Genomic DNA, 16,428 nt, shown 5'->3' with positions numbered 1-16,428 from the left:
TTCTGTTTTTCTTTTGTCATGTTTCTTTCATGTAACATCAGGCTCGAAACAAGTCCTTGTTTGTCACAACGATCAGAGGGATTACCAGTACTCTACCATTTGGTGACTCGGGGGTAGAGTGACCGCTTGGTAACCAGAAGGTGTCCTTGAGCAAGACGCTGAACCCCTAATTGCTCCCGAAGAGCAGGTTGGTGCCTTGCATGGTTTCCTCTGCCATGTGTGTGTGAATGTAATGCACAATCTTATGTATATAAATGCACCATTTATTTCTTCAGCGTACACTGAAGAAAGCTGAAGAAGGCTTTGTGCCGAAACACATATACAATAGCTTTGCATAATCATTAGAATAATTTCCATTCATTGGTATAAAAAATAGCTGAATATATAACAGAAATGTCTTTTTATTTCCAGCATTATTTCCAGGTCGTTTTCCAACACTTTCAAGTTTCAACCTTGCTTCCCTATTTTGAGTATTTTTGAGCAAATAATACAATAATACATTTTTCAAACAATTTTCAAATAGTGAAAATACCGCATCTAGTAGGTACATTGTTCTGTGTGCTGTCTCCGCCAACTAAATAAAAAGTGTCAAGAACATTTCCATGATATTGTAAAGAACTGTTCTAGATCTAGACTATGCAACCGGTAAGAAATTACTACAAGAACCTAGAGTAGTGCTTGCATTTTCTTATGTTGTATTCATTATAACTATTAACCGTTATACAAACATACAAACAAAAAAAACAGCATTGTTTCTTACCCAAGAAAAACAAGGAGGCTTCATGTCCCTCATACTTCAGATACAGCTTGGTCCACAGGTCCTGCCAGAAATCTCCTGACGCTCCCCAGAACCTCTGCAGGTGCCTATATCAGTAACCGAGATCAAGTTCAACATAGAGCACAAAATACTAAAATACTAGACAGGTGATACACCAGAATGTTGCGTGCACTACTTAACACATCAGAAGGAGTGTACATGTTACCAACAAGATCCTGTATGACTCAGTATGAGGGAATACCAAGGGTGAGCCAGAACATAGCAGCCAGGAGAATGAGACTAGTCACTAGCAGGACACTGCCAAAGACATCAAGAACTGCCAGCCAGCAAGTTGGTGCTGTGGGAACCAACACACGGGCAGCAATCACAGGGAAGTCAAACACTAATATAACATACGTGGATGTACTCAAAAAACGACGCAGGAGCGCTAAGTACCAACGAACTGGCCAAATGTATGGAGAATCGCGTTGACTGGAAGCGACGATGGAGGGCTTGTCTGAGGACGACCTAGAGAGAGACGCATACCGCACGTTTCTGCACAGATGCACAAATGTTAACACTATCTGTAAGTGTAACAAGACCACTAAGAAGTAACAGTAATACTAGTAATGCTAACATGCCTTCACACAGATTGCAAGCCTTGCAAGCAAATGATTGCTTTATGACTTGGAAACCAGCCAACTGAAAGGCAAGCAACAACTTGTAATACTGTTGGTAAATATCACAGTGACGGCGTACCTGAAACAGATGTTTCAGATGTTCCCAAATGTGTGTCTTACTACTGTACGTCCAGATGGCTTCATGCTCACTAACGGGGCGGTAAGAAGGAAGGTGGGGGAGGGCCTTGCTGTTTGGCTAGCTCAGGGGTTCTCAACCCGTGGGTCGCGACCCCTCGGGGGGTCGCCAAATTATTTTAGGGGGTCCCCAAATTATTTTTAAAAAATATATATATTTTCAAGATTTTTCAAAAATAGCAGACCTACAAGCTCGTAGCGCGCCACTCGGTGGCGCGCTATGAGCTTGTAGATCTGCTATTTTTCAATAGCTAAATTATAACAATGCTTAAAACACCAAAAGGGGTTCCCGCCCAAAATGGTTTAAGGTTATTGTAGCAGTCAATTTATATTGGGGGTCGGGAGGGGGCGGGGCGGGGGTCCCGAGACATTGCCAAAGCATTTCCGGGGGTCCCCGGCCAAAAACGTTGAGAACCCCTGGGCTAGCTGAGAAGCTCTCAGTGATGCAGATGGACCACGGCTTGGTGTCCTGCATTACGAACTACCTCGTGCCGTGCCGACACAAGGAATTCCAACAAACTGAGGAAGGCTAGCTCCGTAGCTGGAGTTGAATTGGACAATCTAGCAGAGACGAGGATTAAGGAGGATGCTCGACTCCCATCTGGAGAACCCCTCCCATCCCTAGTGAAGATCAGCAACTTCTCCCTTCACCCCCCTCAGCACATAACGGCACAAAACACCTTGACCAGTACTAGGCTCCTCAATCAAGGTTTAACCACATGAACGCTAGTGTCATTATTCTGGGCAAACATTCTGCAAAAATGGCAAATATTCTGTGAAAATAGCTGATCTATAAATGCTCACAAAGTGATTTAGGGGAAAATGGAGGGGGCCTAGTATTGACCCCTGGGGGAGCTCGCTCGACAACATATATAGGGTTATATTGGACTGACTACTGAGATATACATTGTAGAACTTTGTGAGATGCCTGTTAATGATAACTGTTCAGAGGCTGTACTTATATTCACTCATAGACTATTGAAAGATCCCAATTTTCATCCTGACGCTCACTATTGAAGGTTTATTGACAGACCGATTCATTTTCATATTCATATGATAGACTGACTGTATACTCATTCAGAGAGTATATTCAGTGATAGACTCACTGAATATTCATCCATATTCATCATGGTTTGATTCAACCACTTTCTCTTATCTGCGCCTCTCCTGTGTTTCCTACTTCAGTTGCTGCTAAATCTTCCTCCGGGGATCAATAAAGGTTTATCTTATCTTATTGTAGTAAACGAGAAGCTCGACCCGCCTGTGGCGGGTCTTCGCGTCTAACGCGTAACGCCACGTGTTTATGTCGCAGTGTGACCCGAGTGAGACACACACTTGCCCAAACTTGCTCTGCCTGCGCTTGTTGTTGCATCCTTGTGCCTGTGCACGTGAGACACAACTTGTAGGTGGACCTGTTTTGCTCGGTTGTCCAATAGTTCCATTAATGTTCAACTTGAATGCTTGGATTGAGTGAATATAATTAGGCAACACATAGGGTATTGTAGCCTAAATATTGTATAAAGCATCATAGTACGGGGTCAATACTCTCTTTTGCTTGACAAATTTAACGGACAAACCTCCAAAGTAAATTATTCATTATTTTAAGGATAGAACCTGCACACAGAGCTACTTTTTTTTTAATTTAAACAAAACATCAGACAAAGTTTCAATCCCTGGTCATCAATCCCTTCATCATGTCAACTATGTTAGCTTTTATCCCAGCACCCATGTATCGTACGTATACTATAGTTAGCCCTTCATCACAAGTTAATGGTAACACTACCATGTCAGTGAGTTGCCAAATGCAGCCAAGAATAAGAGTCCAGATCCAATGACGACAGCAGCTTTCTTCACAGAGTCCCACAGTCCTCCTGGATTCTCCTGGAGGTGGGAGATACACAACATGTGTCTGTGAAACTCTGATCATTTGACACACAAACAATGCAGTAAAATAGAAAAACACAATCGATCGTGCTCCCATAATTCATTTTTAATTATTATTAATTATTTGTATTTAATTATAATTAGTAATGTTAATTTTAATAAATGACCAATGCATGCACGCACGTACGCACGCACACTCACTCACTCACTCACTCTCACACACGCACTCTCTCTCTCTATCTGTATTCTGTCCCCCTTCCTGCAGTACCCCTCGCCTTCTCACGTTTCTCCCATGAGACCACTGAACAAACTATCTGCCTCTCTGTTGGAGAACTCTGCATGATCAATGCACTCCGAACTCGTCTAAAGCTCAAGTGTTCCTTTGAATAATTCATTGTTCTCCATTCTCTTGGTTGTCTACACTACAGAGCATGGAACTAACCGGAGGGGGAAATGTGGCTATTCTGGTTGAGCTATAGTCCTGGTGAACAGCAGTAGATGCAGTACAGCAGGTACTGCCAAGGTACTGCCAAAAAGTCAGCTAGATCACTGATTCCCAAACATTGGGTCGGGAGTCGGGACCCATTTGTGGGTCTCAAACACATTTTATGGGTCCCTTTTATTCTTTGTTTCCTACATTTTGTTTTTAATTAATATTTTAAGAAAGAATCCCCAAAAAGAAGGGGAAAAAAGCTAAAAGCTAAAAAAAAGAATCATGAATCAAAAACGAATTCAAAGATTTTTTTCAGTAATTTCATGAAGAAATAAACAGAAATATAAGACATTCCATGAATTAGAAAAGAAAAAAAAGCAGAAGTAGTGAAAATAGTCGATCTACAAGCGTGTAGATCTGCTATTTTCACTAGTTTGGGTCCTGGGAAGACATAACTTATTTTTTTGGGCCACGGCCTAAAAAGTTTGGATAGCCATTAGCCGTGTGTGTGTGTGTGTGTGTGTGTGTGTGTGTGTGTGTGTGTGTGTGTGTGTGTGTGTGTGTGTGTGTGTGTGTGTGTGTGTGTGTGTGTGTGTGTGTGTGTGTGTGTGTGTGTGTGTGTGTGTGTGTGTGTGTGTGTGTGTGTGTGTGTGTGTGTGTGTGTGTGTGTGTGTGTGTGTGTGTGTGTGGCGATGCTACTGTACTTGCATGACAACTTCCACGTTCTTTGTGGATTTGTAATACTGAATCATATTAATGAAAGGTTTTCCTTAGAGTATGGTATGTGATGATCTTACCTGTCTGTCATTACTGACAGGACCTACACCATTCATCTCTGCAAAAAAAACAAAGCAAGGATATCATTCATTGTAAGAAAGCATTTTCACCTCAATTAAATTCTTACCATATTATATTACTAAGTAATGGCATAATAATTATTTAAAAATCAATCAAGTTTTTCTTCATATTTTTAGTTGAGCACAATGTTCCCTGCATGTGGAAAGGTTTTGCCTAAAATCGTATTGAGAAAAAAAGGGGTCATCCCTATCCCCATGTTCCAACTGTCCGATAGTATGTCCCCATGTTCCAACTGTCCTATAGTATGTTCCCCCTATCCCCATGTTCCAACTGTCCTATAGTATGTTCCCCCTATCCCCATGTTCCAACTGTCCTATAGTATGTTCCCCCTATCCCCATGTTCCAACTGTCCTATAGTATGTTCCTAGGGTGGTCTATCCCCATGTTCCAACTGTCCTATAGTATGTTCCTAGGGTGGTCTATGCCTGGGCTTCAACCTCCCAAAATGTTCAGGTCTCCCCCCCTGCCCTGTTTCCTGCAGCCGGCTTTGCTTTGTCAGGCGTCTATGCAAACACAATTGGCACATGTCCGTGATAATGGTCATACAGGTGGGGATGGCACCTGTCAACGTGGACTGTTGGGTGGGAGGAGTATCAGGACAAAAGCTCTACGTGCTTCTGGTTGGGCTCCACACTGGCAGGTGAGTCAGTAGGATACAACAGCAGTGACAACACACGGGAAAGAAATGTGTGGGGAGGAATCAATTGGCACAGAACAGTTCTGTGCCTGTTCTGTCAGAACTCACTCCCAATTTTCCACCTCACCCCCCTAGCACTTCTCTCTCCTTGTTGTATCCTTTCTTGTCACGTTTGTTTGATAGAGAGATGCTAGTTTACTATGCAGATATATGTTGAATTTGTTTTTCTTGATCATCATAAGAATGTTATTTATAGTTGGCATGTTGTTTAGACAGATGATAGGTTCACAGATTACCTACCCTCTACAATCTACATTGTTGTCTCCACCAGGCCGAAGGCATGGGGAGAGAGTATGTTTTGCACTCCGTCCGTGTGTGTGTCTGTCCGTCCGTCCGTGTGTGTGTCCGTCCGTCCGTCCGTCCTTCCGTCCGTCCGTTACCAGCTAATCTCCGGCACCGTTAACCCGGTCGAAGGCATGGGGAGAGAGTATGTTTTGCACTCCGTCCGTGTGTGTGTCTGTCCGTCCGTCCGTGTGTGTGTCCGTCCGTCCTTCCGTCCGTCCGTTACCAGCTAATCTCCGGCACCGTTAACCCGGTCGATGCCAAACTTTCCACACACACTCCCTGGATGCCAACGATGAACCTCTGCCCCACATTTTCCAGAACGGCCTGTTATAGCGCCACCATGAGGCAGCTTTTCACATTTTTTACCTAAACTGCACCGATCTGCGTGAAACGTTGCATGCACACTCCCTAGAGTCCAAGGACAAACCTTTGAGCTGCATTTTCCGCATCTGCCTTTTATAGCGCCACCAGGAGGCCGCCTTTTGTAAAACACATTTTTTGATATTACTCCTCCAGATTCTGTCCAAAAATCTAACAAATCATTACACAGTATCTCTATGGTCATGTGCTCAAGTCGGATCTGTCCGATATTTCATATTCCATCCTAATTGGCTATAATTGGCTTTCACAGTTTGCAAGATTGCCCCGTTTTGAACAAAAGCCTCAAATCATGAACGCAGCATGCAATTTACGTGAAATCTTTCACACATTTTCTTACTAGGCTGAGGAATATATCCTTTTCACATTGGCCTGTTATAGCGCCACCAACAGGTTGATTTTTGCAAAAAACATTTTTGGAACAAAATGCCTCAAAACATCCAATTGCCATCAAAGGCAAACATGTTTATATTACTCCTAAACATTTTGCTAAATATCTCACACAGTCCTATCCTCCTGGTGGAGACCTGTGCCCAGAAGGGCACTTTTTCTAGTTGTCTCTGCACTCTACTCTATTTCCTTGTTCATTGACCAGAGTTCATGCTTACTCTGCAGCTTATTTAGCTCTGGTCCATAGGCCTACTGCTTATTCTGATCTCGCTCTGGACCAGGGATGCAGGGGCAGGGTATTGGATCCATAATCCATCCATACACACCTGTTGTGCATCGAGCTAATCTATGCAGAACAACCATCTCCAGCCCACACAAGCAGATAGTCTGTCATGACAGCATGACATCTGCTCTCAACACTTTGCGTGCCTGGACACTATATTATTTGGATTACAGTAATCTAGTCGTGTTACTTTGGTACACCAAATGAGAACATTCGTCCCAAACCCTGCTGTCATCTCTCCCTCTGCTACCAAAACCACCAGACATAAAAGAAACAAATTCATGAATAACCAATACAACACGAAAACACTCACAAGTAGCACAAAACCAGGGCAGAAAATGGACCGTTTGCCTACTAAACCAAAGTGCAGTAGGGTGTTTTTACACACTTTGTGTATCCCAAAGGTCAAATTAGGCCGTTTGCCTACTAAGCCAAAGTGCAGTAGGGTTTTTTACACACTTTGTGTATCCCAAAGGTCAAATTATCCTTCAAGATGATTTTGGGGGATAAACATCAATATTTGAGTAACTAATGTTCTCAACATATCACTGTCAAACAATTACTATAATAAAGTTCGCCAGTGTGAACTTGAACTACTGTTGATTAGTTATGGTAATGGTCATGGAACAGGGTATACTGGGAGAAAGCGTTGATAAAACTCAAAGGATTTACACCACATCACCCATAAGGCTATAATCCCTGTATAATCGGCATAATCTGTTTCCCACTTTGCTGATTTTTTTCCCAAAATTATTTATGCTCGAGAGGCACTGAGGCTGAGGGTACTCATTGACAGTGGACCTTTTATATTATTTTAACATATAAACAATAAGAGATCAGGGACAATAATATCCGAGGTTTATACTTAATTTTAATTTGTTTTCAAAAAATAGCAAGCTCACCACCAGCAGCAATATTATATTACGTAACCCAGCTATTTTTCGGCGAGCGAAAGACAACAACCGTCATGATCAGGTTTACCCCAGGTTACCCCCGAAGCCACGGATTGAGATTAGCTAGGCTACTGTCCTACATATGATGTTGTTTGTTGTCGCTGACTCAAATTCAATGGTGATGATGTACTGGTGTACACAGGCAATACAAAACACAGACTTATAACTAAGGTCTGCTTAATACTGTGTAACAATCGGTCATTTGGTCTATAGCTGCTGCAAAGCCTCCCGGCAGCCTCCGTCCAGATCACATACGCAAATAGCGGTCATTGGTCAACATCTATAGAAAGTGACATAATGATCTTACTGTGAGCGCCGGTGTCGACCGTCATTGTGTTGTGTCAGTGTCCCTCTCTCAGGCAGCGCAGATGTTGTTATTGTTGTAAAGCGAGTCAGTGGATCTAAAAGCATGTACAGTGTTGACAGCGCAGTGCGACTTGTGATTGGTGGAGGAGTGACCAGCTGATGATCAGCTGGTCACTCCTCCACCATAGGCTATAATATAGCCTATGTTGGGTTTTGTCCAGTAGCCTATAGGTGAGTTTTGTAAGACATCTCAGTCTCTTATTCAGGTGAAAGTTGAAAAACAACGTGAAAGCGGCTATAGCAGTGCAGTGACCTCTCCACGGTTTCCCTCTTTTTTTAAAGGGGGGGGGGGGGGGGGGGGGGGGCTACATGATCTAATATTGTTAGCTATAGGATATCAGTTATATAATCATTTTATACATTTTATAGTTTTCTTGTCTTATTCAGGGAAAAGAAAAGGTTTGCATCAATTGGATGCTAATTTAAAATGTTATTTTGTAAGCCACATATTTTTGTGGGTTTTTTGGTTTTGATTTGATTTAGGTATTTCTGCTTTAGATTAAACATTTATGGAGACACAGGATAAACGTGGTGTAGTGTGGGTTCATGTAGGCCTACAGTAGGTCTATTATACAGTAGTAGACCTATAGTAAGGTGGCTAAGGCCTATACTGCACCAGTTCCTAGTTATCCTTTTAGCCTTAATGTCTTTATACTCTACCACATGCTGTTTACATTTCTGACCAATTAAAAAAAACATATTTGGGCCTGGGTGACCACTATAAGGTCCATGCTAGTTGATACCACAACATTGGCAGTGCTTGTTCCATGTTCTAATGGCACAAAGGGCACAATTTGTTGTGACCAAAATGATCAAGGCACCTTTAGCATTCCCTTGAATGCCCTTGACCCCCAGATAACCTCTGGGCCATTATAGCCGGGTCGAAGATGTTCTATTAGGTCTGTGTAAAATAGCATGTGTACACATGCTACACACGCGCACGCGCACACGTATGTACACACACAGACACACAGAGTCCCATGGATAATCCCATCTGAGGAGAGGTTTGTTCTTTTTAGACCTTATACAATTTATATAGTCTAGCATTGAATAACACATTTATTCACTAGGGGAGAGAGAAGTAATCAACAACATGAAGCAGTAGTAGTATCATAGTAGACTTATTTGCTATAGGCACCCTCCATAGTGGTCTGTCAAGTATTTAGCTAGTTTATATGCTTATGTACGGTACAAGTACACTTGTGTGAAGTGAGAGGCGCTCTTATCATCATGCATCATCACATTCTGGCAAATCACTTTTGGCGTCCTCACTTTTCTGTCCTCAATTTTTATCCTCATTTTTAAGCCCTCAGCCAATCAAAGATCATAGATTCTACAAGTCTCTGGATTAAGGCTGGAGTGGAGCACCATTTTAACCAAATAATTAATTAGATGCTTTGAAGCACTGACTGTTGGACATGTCAGTCCACAATCCCCGATCAGTGTTTAATTGGTTCACATCTGGTTGGTGGGGTGACTGTGAAGACCAAAACATAATGATTCACATAACTTCCATACTACTCCTCAAAACCATTCATTAACCCCTCGTGACCTGTGGATGGAGAGACGGGGCATTGTCATCCCAGAAGAGAACACTCCAGGATCAGGATAGAAGTGATTTCACCATAGGATAAAGGTGATCAGTCAGAAACCGCAAACCCACAGCATAATGGGAATTCCCCACACTATACGGCCGGGTGAAACATCCAGGCCTGAACCATTCTCATGGTGTATGCCAGTGGCTCTCAAACCTTTTATTTTTTTTATATATAATTTTTATCCCACAATTTTGTAACCCATTTTTCACCCCTGTGTCAATTATCTAATGTGATCCTGGGCTCTACACACCCTCCGCCAACCTAGTCCCCATATATGGGGGACATGGGGAGAGCAACGGACTTGAACTCATGCTTCCTTCATGCCTGATTGTCCAAGTTGCTCCTTTACACCTGACAGGGGGGAGTTTCCCTGGTTGGACGTAGCGCGTGGAAGGAACACGTTATTCCAACCAGTTCCTTTCCCCTCCATCAGGCGCCCCGGCTGGCCAGGGGGAGGCAGTTTAGTTTTTTGTGAGGGTACCTACCCTAGGGGACACGGGGAGAACATGCAAACTCCACACAGAAAGGCCCTTTCACCAACCCCGCCTCGGGTATGGGCACTGATGACGCGGAGGAGGAAACGCGCCGCCAGCACCCACAGCGCCCCGAGCGGGAATCGAACCCAGGACCTTCTAGCTGTGAGGCGACAGCACTACCAAACCTTTTCTAGTCAAGGAGCCATGCAGAGACCTCCATTATACAAAACCTTTGCTGTGTCACTCCCCATCTCTCTGTCCCCATTTCCTGGCTACATAAAAGCCCCAAAATAAATCTTTAAAATATATATATTTGTGTTCAAATGTTTCAAATGTTTTTTTTACATTTCCCCCCCAGATCTATACTAGCACATTGGTTATTTTCGAATATAAGACCGGGGTCCCCCGGCCGGGCCCCACTTTGAGAACCACTGGTGTATGCCTATATGCCACGAATAATTTAATAGTCAGTCAGTTGGTAAATACAAAGCCGGATAGCACCACCCAGTGGCACCGTTTGGCATTACACATGGATTCACCCACTGGTGGAGATTATTTTATGACCAACTCACATTTTCCCCATCCCATCAGTGTAGACCAGTGCCTATGGTTATTGAACCACTGAAATCTCAAATGTGCATTTGTTTTCGTAATGAGGAGATTGTGTATAGGCCTATGTATAAATCTAACATTTATTCTTGATAGACTATTCTGTTGGTGGTGACACAGACAGACTGATCACTTTTTTGACATTCTCAGTCACCTGAAGTCTGTTTTAGTTTTTCTTTACATACCACATATAGTAAGCATCATGGTCATCACATGTATGCTGCCTTTCCACCACCATTTATGACCCTATTTAGTATTTATTTAGGCTACTGATACCTTTTTTTACCTCATATAGATTGAAATGCAGATTCCCCCTTTTTTCCATTGTCACTATATATCTTTTTCTCTTGCGGAACTTGATCCAAAATCGAGGTCAACACAGGGCCTGCTCACTTTCAGATATTGCTGGTTGAGTTGACCCATCATGCCCACAGTCCAGGTACTTGAAGTCCTGACATAGTATAGCCTACATGACAGTGGGAAAGACCAGCCGTCCACCGTGGTCTCTAACTCTTCAATTGAGAAAAAGACGTATAGGCTACTCAGCACATGTTGGACATTGATTGATTGATTGATTGATTGAATAGATTATTAGACAGAATGTAAAAACAGCAACAGAGTACAGTCAAACATTTATTCCATTTTTATTCTGCATTTATAGGCTATATAACTAAACAACATAATAAGACTAAAAAGTAAAACGTGAAAATAATATTGGATAATGAAAAATGAAAACTAAATAAGCTACTCAAACTAAAAACTCAAATAAACAATGCGAAACCCACTAAAAAGAAATTGAATTGAGCAATATAGCTTAATTTATTATTATTATTATTATTTATTTATTTTACTTATCTGGTCACGGTGTCTGCAGCAATCAAGGGAGGGACTGGCTGCGGTATCAAATTCAAGCGCATGGAGAGGAAGACAGAAAGGTTAACAACGAGTTATTTAACAGCTGCTACAACGGCTGCTACCTGCACTGATGTATAGGCCTAAGTTATAACTACAACGTCGTTAACGGATTTCTTTTATTTGTGGATTATCTCTGATCAACCTCACATGAAGGGACATAAATTAATCATGTAACGGGCTCGTCGGCTCCACATCATTTAAGGTGAGTTTTGCACCGTCGGCGTCAATGCCTGAATATGAACATGCTTTACTGTTTTTGTTTTAATGATCATATACATTGATGTATTTCGTGGTGAAATGCAAAGCGTGTGTAATGTAAGCCTATCATCATGTCTCATAATATAGCTAAGGCTAATCTGACTGCACTGTTGACATGCCTTGGAAAAGTGATAGTAGCCTATTTTCTATCCAAGAGAAAATAAGTCTAATATGAAAATCTATTTTACTAGCAAAATATATAGTCGAGCATATGTTGAATTACGTTGACATATTGTTTATAATGTCGTGTTTTCTGCAGAATCTGCAAGGATGCTGTTATTTTGCCAAATGACAAAGTGAAAGTGAAAGGGAACCAACAGGCCTAACATTCGCACAACAAGTGATAGTCTACTAAAACATTTTACAGGCCAGTTGGGTAATGTCATATTTTACATTGTCTTAATGTCGTCGTTTATGCATATTGAAAAGAGTTAAGTGGAGTTGTGCGTGCTTCCCTCTTTTCAAGTCGTTTATGCCTATAGCTGCTTTTATCATGAGAACTTAGTTAGTTAGTTTTGTGGTTTATTTGATTATCATTATCAAACAAACAGGGCAGCTAGAGCTAGGTTACAGATTCGATCAGTTTACGTAACGGCGGGTTAGCCCTAGATTGCCTAGAATACCTAGCCTATTCTATGTGTTTTTGAGCCATAGGCCTATCAATCAACGAATAAAAGGATGAATTTGGCTAATTCAGAAGCCTATTAAATTACTTCAGTGGTTCGTCTACATGTTTACACTGAACAATCTGTAAAGTATAGGCTAAATAATATGGGCCTAAAGAAACTTTAGGAACTTGTGTTTTTGTATCCACTAATTGTTTTACTACATTTCATTGTAAATCTCTAGTTTGAAACAAACCATCCATCATACATACGGTTCAACAACTGTGTGCATTTTTCATAAGGTTTATTAATCTCTTGTGCGCGTGTATGTTGTAGTTGTAGGCCTAGTACAGAAGGTCACCAGAGATTTCGACCCAGGACGATTCGACCCGGACCATTCGACCCGCTCTCGACCCGCTTGGACCTGACTTTTCGACCCGGACCGCGAGAGAGAGAGACAGAGAGAGACATAGAGAGAGAGAGAGAGACAGAGACATAATAATAATAATATGTACATTGATTTACCAAACAATTATTGTGTTGGTGTTTTTATTTACCAAACAATTACAAAGCTAATGGAGGCTAATGGAGGCTAAAGGGAGCCACCCACAGAGACACAGAGACACAGGCCATCAACGATCACATTCCTAAGGCTAGCAGCCACCATCCTCATCCCCATAGCAGAGTATGACGTTTTTTGCTAGTGGGGTTTTGTGAATAATCACATGAAGTATAAAAGTATGATATATAAGAAAAGTTATAGCTATAATGGTAATGCCTTTATTGATTGTATGCTGTGATTTGAATACACTATATTATTTGTATGTGTTATGGAAATGATTATTTTGTCATTCAGTCATAAAGTGACGTTCAGTCTACACATTAGCAGCAGCTCTGTGTTGTCTGACAATTATTCTTGCACTCATTTTATTCTCCCATATAGAACGACACAATGTAACATAGCTCTGTTTACACAATGCTGTACCCCCCTCCAACTGTATATGTTCCCCATCTTAAATCTTGAATATGGCCGGTGAGATAGTAGACGCATTCAATCGCCACACATCGACGTCGACAGAACGGCTAGAACCTCTTGTGGACTACATCCGTGACACCTGGATGAATGGCCAGTGGAAACCACAGCAGTGGTGCGTTTACCGACAAGCCATCAGAACCAACAACCACCTGGAGGGATGGCACTACAGACTCAACAACGCAGCACAGCGGCCAAGCTTGAATCTGTACCTGCTTGTGTCGTTGCTGTACAAAGAAGCTGGCACAATCTCACACCTACAACGTCTCGTCACAATGGATATGGTGGCACGCTACCAGCGAAAGAAAACTAAGGACACAGAGGGCAAACTGGTGAAACTATGGGATGCCTATGCAATGAACGAGTTGGACATCACCCAGCTGCTGGCAGCTGTTGCTGAGGTGAACACGATGCCACACGGGGTCGGACTGGCAAGAGCGGACAGAGCCTGGTCTCCTTTCTCTTTTTTATTCCCCCATTTTTTTTGTATATAACTATTTTTGATAACTTGTTTTTCTATGACTGAAATAGTGCACATTCAATCAGACTCAGCCTTTTTGTAATATACATTTTATTTCAATTGTTTTTGTATATACTACTATTTTTGACTTGAAATTGTTTTACACTGCCCTGTTTTGTCAAATAAAATAACAGTTACGTTAATTCATTTCACCTCTTGTGTTGTGTTTAATGATGGGGACTACTGTAGATCTGCTACTTTCAAATGATTTTAGAGGAGAAGGACAAAACAGACATTACAATAAGGCATACATTATTATTTCATTTAGAAAAGAAGGTTTACAAAAAAACCTTCTTAAAAAAGTATGCAACTGGGGGAGCATGCTTACAATATTTACTCTTAAATATACTCAATCTTAATCACCACCGTCACCTTGTACTCTACTACCCTCTAGGGGTTACACCGTTTGTCTGTTTTTATGTTTTGTGTGAGGACTGCGGATGAAAATTAGCATCTTTGCTAATCCCGGTGTATTTACGTTCATGTGACGTTCATTAATATGCTCTGTCCTGTCTAAATAAACAAATAAAGTAAAGTAAAGTAAAGATAATTCGACCCGGTAAAAACGGGTCGAACGGACTCGAATTTGCGGTTGGGCGAGTTGTCCTGGGTCGAAATCTCTGGTGACCGTACAGAAGTGGCGTTTTGAAAAAAAGAAAAAAAAAAGGGAGATAAAAGTACTTTCACAATAGAACCGCTAGATGGCGGCACGCCGGCAAGTTTAAAACCCTGTTGCATTTTAACGTGTGTGTGTGTGTGTGTGTGTGTGTGTGTGTGTGTGTGTGTGTGTGTGTGTGTGTGTGTGTGTGTGTGTGTGTGTGTGTGTGTGTGTGTGTGTGTGTGTGTGTGTGTGTGTGTGTGTGTGTGTGTGTGTGTGTGTGTGTTTTTGTCTCCAGTTCACACTTCACAATGACTCATTATGTAGGCCTACTAAAACGGTGTCACACAGTAAACATGCAGTGCTATCATATAAAGTTAGTGAAGTATTTCACAAACAAAGGATTCATCATGGCTGTGGGTACAGTGTGTTTGACCAAAGGATATATATGGTTGACATGCATGTTACACACATTACACTGCATAGCCGTGGCTTACTTGTAATAGAGGCGTGCGCGAGTAGCAGCCTGCATCAAAACAGGAAACCGGTATTCTTAATTGGGGCAGAGCGGCAGTCCTTGACCTACTTACTTTGGTAGGCCTCAGTTGGCCTACTACAGTCTGACTTTGGTAGGCCTCAGTTGGCCTACTACAGTCTGACTTTGCATAACCAGGCTGCATGGCAGCACCACAGGAGACACTATTGGGCCTGGAAATGACACCCATCTCCTCAGTTGATTGAATACTTGAATACTAATATATATATCGTTCACTGTTGTATTTTATTTTAATCGTTGGTGTAAACTCTGCCATCCTCTGTGGTTTATTTGATTATCATTATCAAACAAACAGGGCAGCTAGAGCTAGGTTACAGATTCGATCAGTTTACGTAACGGCGGGTTAGCCCTAGATTGCCTAGAATACCTAGCCTATTCTATGTGTTTTTGAGCCATAGGCCTATCAATCAACGAATAAAAGGATGAATTTGGCTAATTCAGAAGCCTATTAAATTACTTCAGTGGTTCGTCTACATGTTTACACTGAACAATCTGTAAAGTATAGGCTAAATAATATGGGCCTAAAGAAACTTTAGGAACTTGTGTTTTTGTATCCACTAATTGTTTTACTACATTTCATTGTAAATCTCTAGTTTGAAACAAACCATCCATCATACATACGGTTCAACAACTGTGTGCATTTTTGATAAGGTTTATTAATCTCTTGTGCGCGTGTGTGTTGTAGTTGTAGGCCTAGTACAGAAGTGGCGTTTTGAAAAAAAAAGAAAAAAAAAGGGAGATAAAAGTACTTTCACAATAGAACCGCTAGATGGCGGCACGCCGGCAAGTTTAAAACCCTGTTGCATTTTAACGTGTGTGTGTGTGTGTGTGTGTGTGTGTGTGTGTGTGTGTGTGTGTGTGTGTGTGTGTGTGTGTGTGTGTGTGTGTGTGTGTGTGTGTGTGTGTGTGTGTGTGTGTGTGTGTGTGTGTGTGTGTGTGTGTGTGTGTGTGTGTGTGTGTGTGTGTGTGTGTGTGTGTGTGTGTGTGTGTTTTTTTTTGTCTCCAGTTCACACTTCACAATGACTCATTATGTAGGCCTACTAAAACGGTGTCACACAGTAAACATGCAGTGCTATCATATAAAGTTAGTGAAGTATTTCACAAACAAAGGATTCATCATGGCTGTGGGTACAATCAATCAATCAATCAAAACAGTGTGTT

At 41.7% G+C, this 16,428-nt stretch overlaps 1 protein-coding gene and 1 long non-coding RNA gene across 2 annotated transcripts in view; one reads left to right on the top strand and one right to left on the bottom strand.

The window, feature by feature from the left end:
- LOC306927700 overlaps nt 1-540 on the top strand; it is a 9,745-nt gene extending 9,205 nt beyond the window's left edge. The window contains exon 3 of the long non-coding RNA XR_013790564.1: nt 42-540. This is a non-coding gene — a long non-coding RNA (uncharacterized lncRNA). The remainder of the gene's footprint in view (nt 1-41) is intronic.
- faxdc2 (fatty acid hydroxylase domain containing 2) overlaps nt 1-8,140 on the bottom strand; it is a 26,570-nt gene extending 18,430 nt beyond the window's left edge. The window contains exons 1-4 of the mRNA XM_079507530.1: nt 8,041-8,140; nt 4,687-4,724; nt 3,356-3,453; nt 761-864 (exon numbers count right to left, since the gene is read on the bottom strand). Coding sequence (XP_079363656.1) covers nt 761-864; nt 3,356-3,453; nt 4,687-4,724; nt 8,041-8,065 — 265 coding nt within the window. The 5' untranslated portion in view covers nt 8,066-8,140. The remainder of the gene's footprint in view (nt 1-760; nt 865-3,355; nt 3,454-4,686; nt 4,725-8,040) is intronic.
- Nucleotides 8,141-16,428: the final 8,288 nt, after the last annotated feature.

Source organism: Electrona antarctica (assembly GCF_951216825.1).
Source record: "Electrona antarctica genome assembly, chromosome: 8".
Taxonomy (NCBI): Eukaryota; Metazoa; Chordata; class Actinopteri; order Myctophiformes; family Myctophidae; genus Electrona; species Electrona antarctica.
Note: the sequence above shows the minus strand (reverse complement) of the source record. Positions and strands in the feature narration are given on the sequence as shown.